General features: G+C 41.4%; 2 protein-coding genes across 5 annotated transcripts in view; both read right to left on the reverse strand.

Annotated features, from left to right (window-relative positions):
* Positions 1 to 6,872: 6,872 nt before the first annotated feature.
* Positions 6,873 to 11,037, reverse strand: LOC136440805 (histone H2B, gonadal-like). Of its 4 annotated transcripts, none has more exons than XM_066436924.1 (3): positions 10,379 to 11,037; positions 8,894 to 9,066; positions 6,873 to 8,031 (listed from the first exon to the last, which is right to left on the reverse strand). In XM_066436924.1, exons 2-3 carry the CDS (start codon positions 9,023 to 9,025, stop codon positions 7,795 to 7,797), a joined length of 369 nt encoding a protein of 122 aa, XP_066293021.1. In that variant the 5' UTR covers positions 9,026 to 9,066; positions 10,379 to 11,037; the 3' UTR covers positions 6,873 to 7,794. The 4 variants fall into 4 exon arrangements, with proteins under 4 accessions (XP_066293021.1, XP_066293019.1, XP_066293020.1 ...); XM_066436922.1 differs by having other exon boundaries at positions 8,894 to 9,090; XM_066436923.1 differs by lacking the exon at positions 10,379 to 11,037 and adding an exon at positions 9,700 to 10,106.
* A 130-nt stretch (positions 11,038 to 11,167) lies between these two features.
* The window catches only part of LOC136440803 (rhomboid-related protein 2-like), a 28,565-nt gene continuing 26,188 nt past the window's right edge, over positions 11,168 to 13,544 (reverse strand). The window contains exons 9-10 of the mRNA XM_066436919.1: positions 13,464 to 13,524; positions 11,168 to 12,979 (exon numbers count right to left, since the gene is read on the reverse strand). Coding sequence (XP_066293016.1) covers positions 12,747 to 12,979; positions 13,464 to 13,524 — 294 coding nt within the window. The 3' untranslated portion in view covers positions 11,168 to 12,746. The remainder of the gene's footprint in view (positions 12,980 to 13,463; positions 13,525 to 13,544) is intronic.

The raw sequence follows: 13,544 nt of genomic DNA on the forward strand, positions 1-13,544 counted from the left end.
CACAAAGGAAGAATATTACAACGAATCATCCTGCACAGAGAGTCACCATCATCGCGCTGTGCTGAAATACTAGTAGCGTTACATTAGTACAGGGCATGAGTTCCCGGAGTCTTAGATGTTTGTTCTGTCAGACACAGCAACTTGTAATACTCTCGATTACCACGTTAAACTATGGCTTTATTATATCAAAATGCAGTTTTGAATATAATTGCTGCACAGACAGAGCACCTTTCGAAATATTTGGGGGGGGGTTCAAAATCCCTAGGGGGTTCGAGGAGGGGGTGCGAGATCCCTAGCTGGGGGGTGCAAGATCACTAGGGATTTCGCACCGGGGGGTGCGAGATCCCTAGTGATTTCGCACCGGGGGGTTCAAAATCAGGGGGGTGCGAAATCCCTGTGACACCTGCTCAGCTTCTTTGATGTTTTTTTTTTTTTTTCAGGGGGGAATCACCTATTGTCGTCAGGGGTTTTAGGATTTAGCAGTATATTTTGTAAATTGGAATTATTGTAATAGGTGAACCACAGTACCAGTATACAGATCTCATTTATAATATCTGTACATGTGGCTTGGTAACCATGCTATCGTGAGCACCCCGGTATCTCTACGGGTAAATGGGATTGTTGCCCACCAGCCCAGATCATTAGCTAGGGAATTTTTACGGGGTTGGTTTCAATAATAACTATGTACCGGAAATAATTAGAAATGGCAACTGGAAGATAGGCTGTCAGAAAAAAAAGGCCATTGGGCCGGCAAAACACCCATAAGCCGACCCGTTTAGAATGGTTTAAAATGCCAGACTTTAATATCTGTAATGTGTATCTGTATCAGTCACTTGCTTCTTTGTCGTCAGTTCTTCCGTGAAATACAATAACATGTCGACCGTCACGCTGTCGTTACAAATCATCGCTCTCACAAACTAAAGAAAACGGTTGATCAACGTACCGCCGTGTGGTAAAGATTCCAACATTTGTGGCTCGAAATACGAGACACGTTGGCCATGATACAGTAGAATCCGCTTAACTGCACCATCCATTTGTCAGCGTTATTGGTGCAATTATCCGGCTGGTGCAATTATGCGAAATGCCCAGCTGGACCGCATCACCATGGGCGAGGGGGTGTATTGTTAGTCAGAAACACTAGCATAAAGAAAACAGACGAAATTATTCAGTTATTAACTTTATTTATTGACCCTTTGCTGAAAATAAAGAAATGACTACGAACCTGTTTTGATTTTGCATTCTTTCATTTTTCCATGCGATCTACCGCATTACAACACACGTAATGTTACAGGGGAGGCATTCTGAAACATCGTCATACCACTCATGGGATAACAGTTTCTGTGTTACATTACGTTGAGTGCAGTTGTCGACTTACGTAAATCATGTACCGCCATGAAACTAGGAATTGAAACTAAAACTTGGTTACTGATTACGGGTGACCCGCCCGGGACCTCCCATACGATTCCTATCAACGTAACTGTCAATGGAGACCGCCTTCTTTTGTTACTCAAAACAGTTTTAAACATATTGGCGGTATTGCGCCTTTACACCGGCAGGTATCAGCTCATTTGTACCGCGTTTGCCGATTTTAGCGCACCTTTTCTGTTAACTTGTCGAGGATTTTTGAAGAAAAAAAAAAATGGTGCAGTTATCCGGCATTGGGGACCATGCGCGGTGTAGATATGCGGAGTCACTAACAATGCAGTGAATGGGAACCGGTTTTGGATATTGGGATTCGGTGCAATTAAACGGAAGGTGCGTTTATCCGAGGTGCAATTAAGTGGCTTCGTCTGTACATGAATTCTAGTCACGTTTTCTGTTGGCGTTTGATTTAAATACACGTGAGATGAGGGACGCACCATTTGATATCCTCAAGGTCGAGTAGAGGGCATTCGAGCATCTACACGGAGGATCAGTGGAAAATTGAATCAATCGATCCTCTGAAAATTCGTCATGATTTCAAACAAACACTGTAATTTTAAAACTTTCGATGTTGTTTTTATTTTCGCGTGACCTATCTCCTGTGAACCCAGGACACCACGAATATGCGTTTACAATCAGAGGCGACGACACGAAATTTTGTATGGGGGGCGAGATAATTGAGATGAAATATTCACTATGACGAGCGCCGAAGGCTCGACAATGCTAGGGGGTCCAGTGTATGCTCCCCCGGAAAATTTTGGAATCTAGACCCTCTGCTCTGAAATGCTATTTCCTGCATTCTGAGGGGAAAATTTTGCTGGAATACTAAGCTAAGTTTAATGCCACGGATGGACAGGCTGGACTAGCCTGGGTGCCATCCTATTTCTACCGGGGCTCCTACACTCGCTTCCCTCAAAAAAATTTTTGAGGGAAGCGAGTGTAGGAGCCCCGGTAGAAATAGGATGGCACCCAGGCTAAGGCTGGACGGATGGCATGCCAAGGCCTGGGTTTCTAAACCTGTTAAACAGCCCCCAAGCGGGTGGATCGTAGGCGCACCCGGATCTCCGGTCTCCGTGTATACGATGAGTGCCGATTCTTATCTGTCTGCGGTGCCTTTTGTTCCGATCGCTGTCCACGTCACATAGGGATTTAGCGTTTTCATCTGTACCTAATCCCACCTCCTTCTGTGCACACAGACGTTTTTTGTAGTCCTCTTTTGAAGCATGTCATTAAGCGCTGTCCAAGCTATTTGAAAGCGGTATGCCTAAACACCTCACCCGACCTCATCCGACCTCACCCGACCTCATCCGAGTCTAAAATGCAGTGTTTACGGGGTAGGGACATTATTTGACGTTCTGGATACGTTGAATATGCAATTATGAATGCAATACAAGCAGCAAACTCTAAGTATTTACCAGTTTTTATAAGTTTCTACGCTCATTTTCAAGATAGAAGATTTCTGGCCGCCATATTGGGTGATGCCACTGTTGGGGTCTACTTGGGGAAGTTCTTCATACCTTTTGGGTACTTATTACCTTTTCAACACAATCCACTCGTAATAACTGTACACAATAACTGTACACAGTAACTGTACACAGTAACTGTACCCAAAGTGTTTTTACTAAGTACACCGTCAATGCACAAGATCGTACAACAGTGCACGTACCAAAACAGTATGTTGGGTCATGGGCGGATCATGTCCATGGGTGGATAGATGAGGAGAACATGTATACAACACGAACTTGGAGCTAAGACTGTCTTTCATGCTCTAAGGCAGTTTAATTAAGCTCCTTGCGTGCACTTTGGTGATATCTTTAAAAGGCCGGGGGCAGGGAGCGTACATTAATGGTTGTGTTGGGGCTTCAAAGATTTGAAGTTGAACACAAGGGATAGAGCCCACACAGTTGCCTCTATCGTGTTCCAGTTGGTATGCTTATAATCTGTATTCCGAAATCAAGCTGCTATGAGATAACACCAAGTTGCAGTTGTTAACATACTCTGGATTCTGATATTTTCCCAATCAAACCGCACATCTATCAGGGAACACCTTCGTATTAGAAATAAAAGGCCAACGATGGTGAAGATATAACTGTTTACGTCGTGGAGATTATTGACCAAGAGACGATGCATTAAAAACAGATGCAACTCCTTGTCCTCAGATGTCCGGGCATTTCTTTTGTTCTGCCACCCTGAAAAACCTTACCCGCGCCCCAGCCAGTCTACTGTCACAAATATGTACACTATGCGCCCCAGGCCGACCTGAGCGGTGTTTTTAATGGCCAGCGCCAGCGGATATGTTGAAGCTCGGCACGTACCATTGTTGGGGGGTCACACTCGGGGAGCCGGTCACAAGACGGGTTTCACAAACAATGGAATACATCAATGAAACTTACCGGTGATTGAACAAGTCAGCAGATTTGTATACGATCGACTGTGTCAGGAGTTGAGTGGTGACGGGTGAACTACAATATCCTTCGTTTGAGTTACTTACAGACTGTGCAACAAGAGTTCGTAGACCTCACACCTCCATGAAATATCTGACGTTTTTGTGCATTTCTTTTATTTTGTCTCATTAATCGATTGAGAAATAATGATGACGTAGGCTGCTTTGAACTCCAGCTGTTTAGGAAAGCTCTTGTACATCTTCATTAGGGCGTCCACCCCATTGATACCTCACTGAAGTCCAAGAAGCAATATGTCAGCCTATGGCATGCCTCTGTCTCAACAAAAAGGACACTGTGTGCTAAGGCAAATATATACATGTATAGAGAAAAATTGCCTTCACATCCTTCATCTAGACAGGCAGCAATAAACGTCAAAGCATGCTAAATGACCCTAAATCTTACAACTTTTCCTAGCGATCTTTCTTCACAGTATGAACAACTCCCACACAACATCGCTATCATCAGTGAAACTAGCATGTAGAAAATATATATCTGTGATAATACGAATAGATAGACCAAAAACAAAAATGAAAAGTACCCCTTCCATGGACTGGCTGTCATGTCTGATTAATGACTAGTTCTACCAACTCTGAACTGTATTTCCTGCGACTCCGCAAGTCCGACCTTAGGGGTACCTTCCTTACTTCATGCCAATCTTTTAACATCACTCCTTCTTCATGTTGGCATGTACGATATTAAAGCCATACATAAATAAACTAGTGTTTGTGTTAATTTCTTGCTTTATTTCTGAAGGCGTTTCTTGCGTAGGTTTATCTTCAATAATCTCCTAGCTCTCTTCAATATACTATATGTATGGATAAAACACCGAGGCGCCCTTTTCCTGGACGTGTGCTAACACACTTCCTGTCAGGTGTGGTGGGGAAAAAACTCCGAACTGGGGCCAACCCCACTTCCTGCCACCTTCCTGGGACCTTTCTGGCACCTTTGACCTACAACGTCCTGTTAGTGTCGCACGTCAGGAGAAACAAACCAACACACCAACTGTTTACAAATCAAACAACAAGTGAGTTGTTTCATTGAACCAACCAACCAACCAACCAACCAATCAATCAATCAATCAACCAACCAACAAACCAACGAAAGTGCGAAAGATGATGGCATGGTTAGAAGTTGTTCAAAATGTACTGAGCTGTTACCTTTACCATCTTGAATATTGGAGAAACATCGATTAACACCTGAATCTTTCTTGAAATGGCTGATTCACAATTCTGACACGCCCTGATTGAGACAACACCGACGAAGGCGTGGGTTCCGTTGCTGTTCTAAGTTTTAGGCGAGAGACTCTCAGATGGTATTGAACCGGAGTTACCTCAATACATATTGACAGTAAAATATACCTTATTTTGTTTGTCATTATGCAAAACATATTTCCTCGTATGAACTTGGTTTGATGGAAAATCAAATCCCCCAAACATCACAAGAAGAAATCAAACCAATACAAACGTCCTTTACTTCATAATGTCGCCGTCCATGGGGCGGCTGCCTCAAAAACATACCAGCTGTCTGAGGAATTTTCTCATCTTGATTCACTACGCTGAGCGCATGCAACGGCAGACTAATTTCTTGGAGGAATAAAAGTGCTTTTGCCTCCAGGTAAACATAATGTACGGACATATGGCTACCTATCCGTACGTTCACTCTCATCTTCGACAAAGCAAATTAAAATATCTGCCTCCCCCCTCGAGCTTGTTGAACCTTTGCCAATGATGGCGCCAAATGGTAGGCAGTGGATTGTCGTGTTCTTGCAGCTTAACCACAGCCTCTGTTATCTCACACAATTTAGCATTTTTAGCGCTCGCTGCAATGATGAATTGATAATCATCATTCAACCACCACCAACAGGTCAGGAACCTTTGTTAAGTTGGTAATGGTATTTCTTATTGAAGAGCTCTCACGAGTGCCAAGTCAGGTACATGCTAAAGTGACGTTGATGGAAGGCAAGTCCCGAAAATGCAACACAAAGCGTGAATCTTGTACCGTTTCAACAAGATCGTTTAGCATACCAGTCAAGATCGTTTAGCATATCAGTACCTGATTAACGGTCTCTAAATTGTAGATTAACCAATTATTCACGGGGAGCAAGTGAATTCTTGGATGTTGTTGTTATGTTTTTCTTTGCCTTCGATCTAAACAAAATACACCATGAACCGGAGTACCTGTAGCCAGCGCGATACGGTACCATACGAATACGCGTGGATAAAATATCGAGATCTTTAGGTCTTATTTGTGTACCAAATGTATTAAGTAGCATTCAAACAACACTCTGACGACTGCTGATTAGAAGACCATGCAAATCACTGTTGCTTGCCAATCAAACTGATAAAGGTAAGTGTGCAAGCTTACCCCTGATCTGGCGTCACCACTGAGCTCAAGATGAAACACAGGCTGAGAGTGGCAATGCAGCAAAGCCCGCCTTGCAAATCAACGATGAACAGTTGTTTTTCTGCCACGTGTATGTTTATGTATAAATTCCTTGCTCGATACGTTTAAATGTAGATGCATATGTAATACCTATTACTGTATATGGCATGGGGCAATTCGCCATGATATCTCATGCGAAGATGAAGGCAAGAAGAGGTATTGGTCATTTAAAGGGCGTAATGGCAGGGTATTTGGCCCAGAACTCAGATCCAGAGGTCCTGGCCTGGGTTGGAATCCTGACATGCCACGTTGACGTTCTGTCCTTGGAAAAGGCACTTGACACGCATTTCCTCACTTCACTCGGGTGAAAATGAGTACCTAGCTTCGTTCAGGGACGTCCCTCGGACCCATCCGTTAAATGGAAGTCCCGTGTTTGAGGAGAGCCACACATCGAGCACTTTAAAGAACCCACCACACTTAACGACAAAAAGAGTAGGGAGAGATCCTTCCCGGTGTGAGTGAATCAAACACATCTGTCCGTATATGCAGCTTGTATTGTTCAGTACAAACCTGGTGTGTTGCGCCATGGAGGCGACTAACAAACAAACAAACAAGCAAAACAAACACGTTCCACGTCTTTGTTTGTTCAAGTAACTGGTTGATGTTGAAGTACACTAGTGACATATCGGAAAAAATGACGTTACATGTCAACAGCGGCTCATTGCGACTGAGTGGGGTATTGCAAATATGGTATATGAACTATAAACGTAGTAGTGTACTGTATGTAGGTTTTTTTCCTGTATTACAAAGCTAGTCTAGTTTGGAAGAGTTAAAACTAAGTGTGACGACCCTCTCTTTGCAAATGAGTTGAGTTTACATTAAGCATGCCACATGCACTTTTCACTGCTGAATATTACATTTTCAAGCCAACGTATAATTTTGAATGTTTTAATTCGTTCATCTGTTTGAGATATGCGATATTCCCATTAGTAATTACAGTATCGATGTGTCCATCGTTTATGTTCCCACCTTATGCTACTATGCAAAACAACTACTACTATATCTTTCTCCGGTGAAATTGTTAATGCGCTGTATACTAGTAGTCTACTTGGCAACTTACAGTACAGTATTCTAGGTCTCCATCATCATGTAACTCGGCAATTCCACCAGATATGAATCATTTATTGCACAAAAGTGTTACCTTTAAACTAACGTTAGTCTTTGTGATACGTCAGAAGATAGAGGTGTTGATCTCCCATTGCAGCTTCCACTTCCGGTATCGATTCGCACCACATATGAGAAATCGAGTATTCACAGTTGACAGTATAACCCGATCTGAAAGTCGTGATGATTAACTGGCAGTACGATACTCATTCTGTAGATGTGATTTGTTCCCATTATCCCTTCCTACTAACCAGATAGTAGTTGCTAATGAAATAATCCAGATTCAGGTACAGGTATTAAGCTCAGTGTGTCGATGCCTCCATGAGCAACTCGGCCGTATTGCTTTCAGTTTGCCGTTTCTGAGAGGTTGTGGACATCCGTGCTATTTTGAACTGGTGTACTTGGTGACAGCCTTGGTGCCTTCGCTGACGGCGTGCTTGGCCAGCTCGCCGGGGAGCAGTAGTCGTACAGCCGTCTGGATCTCTCGGCTAGTGATAGTGGATCGTTTGTTGTACTGGGCCAGCCGTGAGGCTTCCGAGGCGATCCGCTCGAAGATGTCGTTCACAAAAGAGTTCATGATGTTCATGGCCTTGCTGGAGATGCCCGTGTCAGGATGAACCTGCACGAATTCAATAAAGAAGGCAGAGATAGTAACTTATATGTTACTAGTGATTTAATGAGTTAGAGGCATGCTAGCTCATTAAATCACTAGTAGGGATTCAAAGATTCTCTTACTAGTGATTTAATGAGTTAGAGGCATGTTAGCTCATTAATTCACTAGTAAGAGATTATAGTTAGGAATGAAGAGGAAAAGGTTCTCTACTAGCGATTATGCCAATCGTTCGCACGGGTAAATGTGCTACACAAGTGCATTGATTAACATACTTTTCTGAACTTAGCAAATGTGCTAAATAGCTAGAGCTGTTTGCTCATCTACGCTTTAGTAAGTGAAAGACATCAGATTCAATGCGTATTTACTGCAGTCAGCCTTTAAAGATACTCTAGTCATAAGAATGTCATTATGAGCAGACCGTATCTTTTGCTGCATTGATTTTAGCAAGGCAGAAAAATCAATATGCCCGCAGTGTTTCAGCACGGACGGTGAATTCCATGCAAAATCGTTACTGTGTATAGTTTGTATTGTTAGTTTGTACATACATAGTATGTTATGTTATATTAATGTCGACAGATTTTGATAATCTTGTATATTCTTTGTCGTTTCAATGCTGATTCTAAATGTGTCGTTTTAATGTTGATGATGTTTTAAATTACTGTTTTAGAAGTGTACTGCAAAATCAGCACAATTTAGTCTCGATGACAAAAATTTGATAGGACAATAAAGTTTGAGATTATGATATGGTAATCTAGAACGAATCTGCCAAACGAGACAATAGTGATAATTCGGAGAGATGAGACGCCTGAGTCTTTTCCTTGATATGTAGTAAAACAGCTCAATGACTTCTGCTGCTCCTTGTGCGTACCTGTTTCAAAACTTTGTAGATGTATACTGAGTAGGTCTCCTTCCTCTTTCGCTTTTTTCTCCTTTCCATGGAACCGCTCATCCTGGACTTTCCCGCCTTTTTCTCTCCCTTCTTGCTGATACCCGGGGCCATGGCGCTGGTTGGTCAATTCCAGTTTAGGTGGTTTAGAAGCACTGCGATTGGCGTGAATCAGTAGACTGAATCAATAAGAGCAATAGATATCGAAATTTTCATCTTGCACTGTCACTTATTGCTAATATACAGAAGGTGTGTACTGCATGCACGATATTTTGTACTGACTGTAAACCACATTTTCGATTTTCCTAAAATATTGCTTAATAAGATATCTCTTTCTGCGGTAAATTACTGATAAAAGTGTATTATTTCAAGCAGCAATGCGAATGTCTTCGCGTACGTATCTGTTAGACACGTACACCGCACACTAATGCTTCTAACGTTATAGATCCCCGATGATATTGAACAAAAATACAATTTATGGCATAAATGTTGATGAGTGTTCATAGCGTCGCATCAACAATATCATCAGTATCATAATTGTTTATCTCGACAGCCATATTGAAGTAGCAATGGCGTCGGTTGATAATCACGCACAGGCCACGATCTCGTCTCAGATTACCAACGAAATAAAAACAGAACAGTGCACTTAACAAAGCAGATTCATTTTAAGGACACTGCCCTTGGATCCACCTTTGAAATCTGACAGGGATAGAATACTGTACAGAATGTGAACAATGATCATCTTTGTGACATGCTAGTAGATTCCACAATAATTACGTCATACCGACCTGTCAGCTAGATGTCGAGACGTCCTGAAGCTTATTTGTCGTCATTTACTTTAAAATATGTCAGTCTTGACCCCAGTGAACCCGCGAGGCCCTGTGTGTGCCGTCGTCAGATTTTACACATGCGTAATACATCACCAGGGCTAAGAATACTCGACCGGACTGCCAATTAGCCAAACGATGATGTAATAGTTTAAGACCTAAGTATCACCGGTGAATACAAGCCTACCCCTACAAACTGGCTCGCTTCCAACGCGTCCGTGTGAAGATATATACCACCACAATCTTCCTTAAGCCCAGTATATAAAACGAATGCCGAGAAGGTCTTCGATTTTAATAAGCGGAAGTTATCAAAAATAAATACTGCTTAACGGTGGAAGTTTTTCATTGTGCCCTATTCGGGGCCCCAGTCTGCCCTTCCCATGAGCCCTTCCCTCAGCCCAACGTCACTCTATGGCCTCTATTGGTTCTAGAAGAAGTTTCGACGCAGCTTGCGTGACCCTCGTCATCCGACGTTGCCAAATACAACCCCGTCCGGGACAAAAATACCCGGAAGCTACCAACATTACTGGAAAGTACGCGCACTAGTACTGTTCAAAGAACAGACATGTCCCCAAACACTTCTCTCGACCTGATGTGGCAAAGTTACGATATCGGTGAGGATGTGACCAGAATACCGTACCTTGTTTGGTGCAGCTGGCACAACGGCGCCTCATCTGACTGTCATGTGATCCTCCTGCAGAGGTTGACAACCTCCTACAGCTTCAGCACCACCCAGCACATCACGCACTCTTCTAGAACCTTCTACCGGATTCTCAACGCTACTTGTTTGTCCTGACAAGAATCAGTTCAGACATTTTGATGATGCATAATCTCCGATTCCCCGTGTACCTCGGATAGAAGTGATGGGAATCGTCCATTTATTGAACAAACATGTTTGGTCTTGCCGTATGCACTACATCCATTGTAAGGAAGCGTTGTTATCGGATTATTGAATTGAACGTGTTTTGCATTTCAACGAAGTCAACAGAACAATAACGTAAAGTTTCTGGACATACAAATGTCAATGGTATGAATGTAATTCATCTGTAGATGCAAATCATGCTTTATATTCAGCAGGGAATGAAGCTTGTAAGCACAATGTAGATCCATGATCTATCGTATCGCATATGCACGACCCAGCCTCCCAATGATACGCCTTGTCTGACTCCAAGTTAGTGAATCACCAACTTTAACTACCATATGCCTTTGTAAATGAGCTTCGATTGTTACTGTTCCCCATGGGCATACAATGCAAAATGGAGATTCTGTTTGCATGAAGCAACGCACAGAGTTAGAACCCTTGGTAATTGGCAATTAATATTCATGATGCAAGTCTAATAATGTTCGACTTTGCCACACTGCAGAAGACATCGTGAATCAAGCGGCTTAAATTCATTGTTGTTGTAGTTGTAAACCAAATGAATAGAGGTGCACTGCTACAAAATTTATTCAAGCTGGCAACAAGATAGGTGCAACAATATGTGGGGACCATACCCTAGCAATTGCACAAATATCTACATATATACAATAATAATTGTTGGTAGCTTTAAAACCAAATTTGAATTTTCTGGCAGTGAAACCAATCTGGTTAACACATGCTACATTTTGACAGCAATTCAATAAATTCGATCATAAAGAGACATCTTGTTACAAATACATAGTGGAAGTGGCCATTGTCTTCTTGTACATAAAAGGTCATTAATGGAAGACAAATGTATTGTGCAAAGACTACCCTTTCCGATAAACTCCTTGTTTAAACTATTTGCAAATGCTATGACAACATGTAGCATTTTTGGACATATACTAATAGGCAGCCAATTATCAACTCAATGAACATGTTTCTTTACAAACCTATCTCAATGACTACTTACACCCAATTTCACTGTAAATTCTAATACCTGATAACCATAGCTGCCTTTTTTGGCTGAATTACGTATACTTGATTGTGGCAAAATGTTCAACATTTTCTTCATTAATGCCTATTCATGGGTAAAAAATTACATTCCAACTTCAAGTCCAAGCAGAGGTAGGTGGAGAAGATTGTGACCTTTTTATGCCAACAGAAAACGGGACATATGATAAAAAGGTCACAATATTCTCAACCAACCTTTGCTTGGAAAGTATAAAAAATGGCCATTGACCATTCATTTTGAAGGCACCTCATGTACATGTAGAATAAAAGCCTACTGTTAGATATATCATCAATAAACAAAACATTGGCAGATGCCCTGCACCTGGTAACTACAGTGTCACATTTGGTATCAAACAACAATATTCCATTTACCTAATATAAGTATATAGAATTCATTTTGGGCAATGAAATATTTCTTTTATCTGCAATCCGATTGCTTTTGGATTTTTGGGTAACCCACTGAATACATACATAGAGTACAGTATATTTTCTATCATTTTGGTAACTATCAACCCAAAGACATTGAGAGTATCTTATTTCTACTGACAAGATGGATGCTAATGAATCAATGAAAGGAAGTTGGTGCTACCTGAAAGGTCTGACCAGTTACAAATCTATCCAGTTGTTTTAGTTACTGTTACCTTGTTATCTTACTCCCTGGATGTCAAACATTCATAAAAATAGACCAGGTAGTAAGCAAGTGAGTGAAGTCTCTCTCAATGTGTATTGCTATGCTCTTTTTCATAGAATGATAACATTAACTATGACTGTATAGCTATGCTCTTTTTTGTTCAATTATAACATTTACTATGACAAACAGAAACACAATCACAAGGGCCTCAATATGTTCTATTTGTTATCATGCTCCACACATTGGAATGTATCAAATCCACATCACTGGAGTTCAAGTACTGAATGTACATGTATTGAGGTAGCAGTTGTCAGGAAGGCCACCTAGCAGATTGCACTGGAAGTGACCCTTTGCTGTAGAAAGGAGATGCTCCCTATGAACACTGCATCACTGCAAAAAAAGTTGTCACCCAACAGTAACAGCGAGTCCCTCTAGCAGATTGAACAAAAACTCCAGGTTCATTCTTCAGTAGTAGAAGATATTCCAGAAGATGGTGAAAATGATACAGGCTGCATACACCACCAAGGAAACCCACCACATGACTCTCTCATGCAGCTTCTGTTCAAAATTCCTCAGGATCAGTAACCCGATAGTCAAGCCTGCTAGCAGACCAAACAAATGAGCCAGAAAACTGACTCTGGTGTCCTTCGGATGGTCGTTGTATCTTCTCCATATGGAAAATCCTACATCTGCACTAGCTGTGGTAAAAAAAAAAAAAAAGACAAAGATTCAACTCAGATATGGAAATACTGTAATTCTTGATTTGTTAATAGAAACTTAATTTTAGCTACTTTGACGGTCACTAGTCAACTGCTAAAATTTCATCATCGCAAATATTTGATTACTAACATTAGACACTGTGATGTTTGTTCGTGAACTACTCCCTTTCCTCCCAAACGCTAAAATTACTAACCACAATTCTAAATGGATTTACAGTATGTCATTTATTTCAATTTCCGTCTCCCTTGTACTTGTATATTAATGGCTGAAGGGATGGCCAGTTTGTTCCAAAGAGTACTAGACAGTAAGATAACTTAGTCAGATGGAAAAACAAATACACTAATTTCTATTAATATTATGTCCCTGCTTAAGATTTTAAGAACATTAACATAAAATCAAAACGAACACCATTGATGAACAGTTGGCAGAGTTTGCATTGCGAAAAACTATAGAAATACTTACTGATAATAAGTATGAGTCCAATCTTGGCTATACCAAAGGTTTCTTGCATCTCTGTATAGTTCTGTAAAAGACATGACATGA

Source organism: Branchiostoma lanceolatum, chromosome 8, assembly GCF_035083965.1.
Source record: "Branchiostoma lanceolatum isolate klBraLanc5 chromosome 8, klBraLanc5.hap2, whole genome shotgun sequence".
NCBI lineage: Eukaryota > Metazoa > Chordata > Leptocardii > Amphioxiformes > Branchiostomatidae > Branchiostoma > Branchiostoma lanceolatum.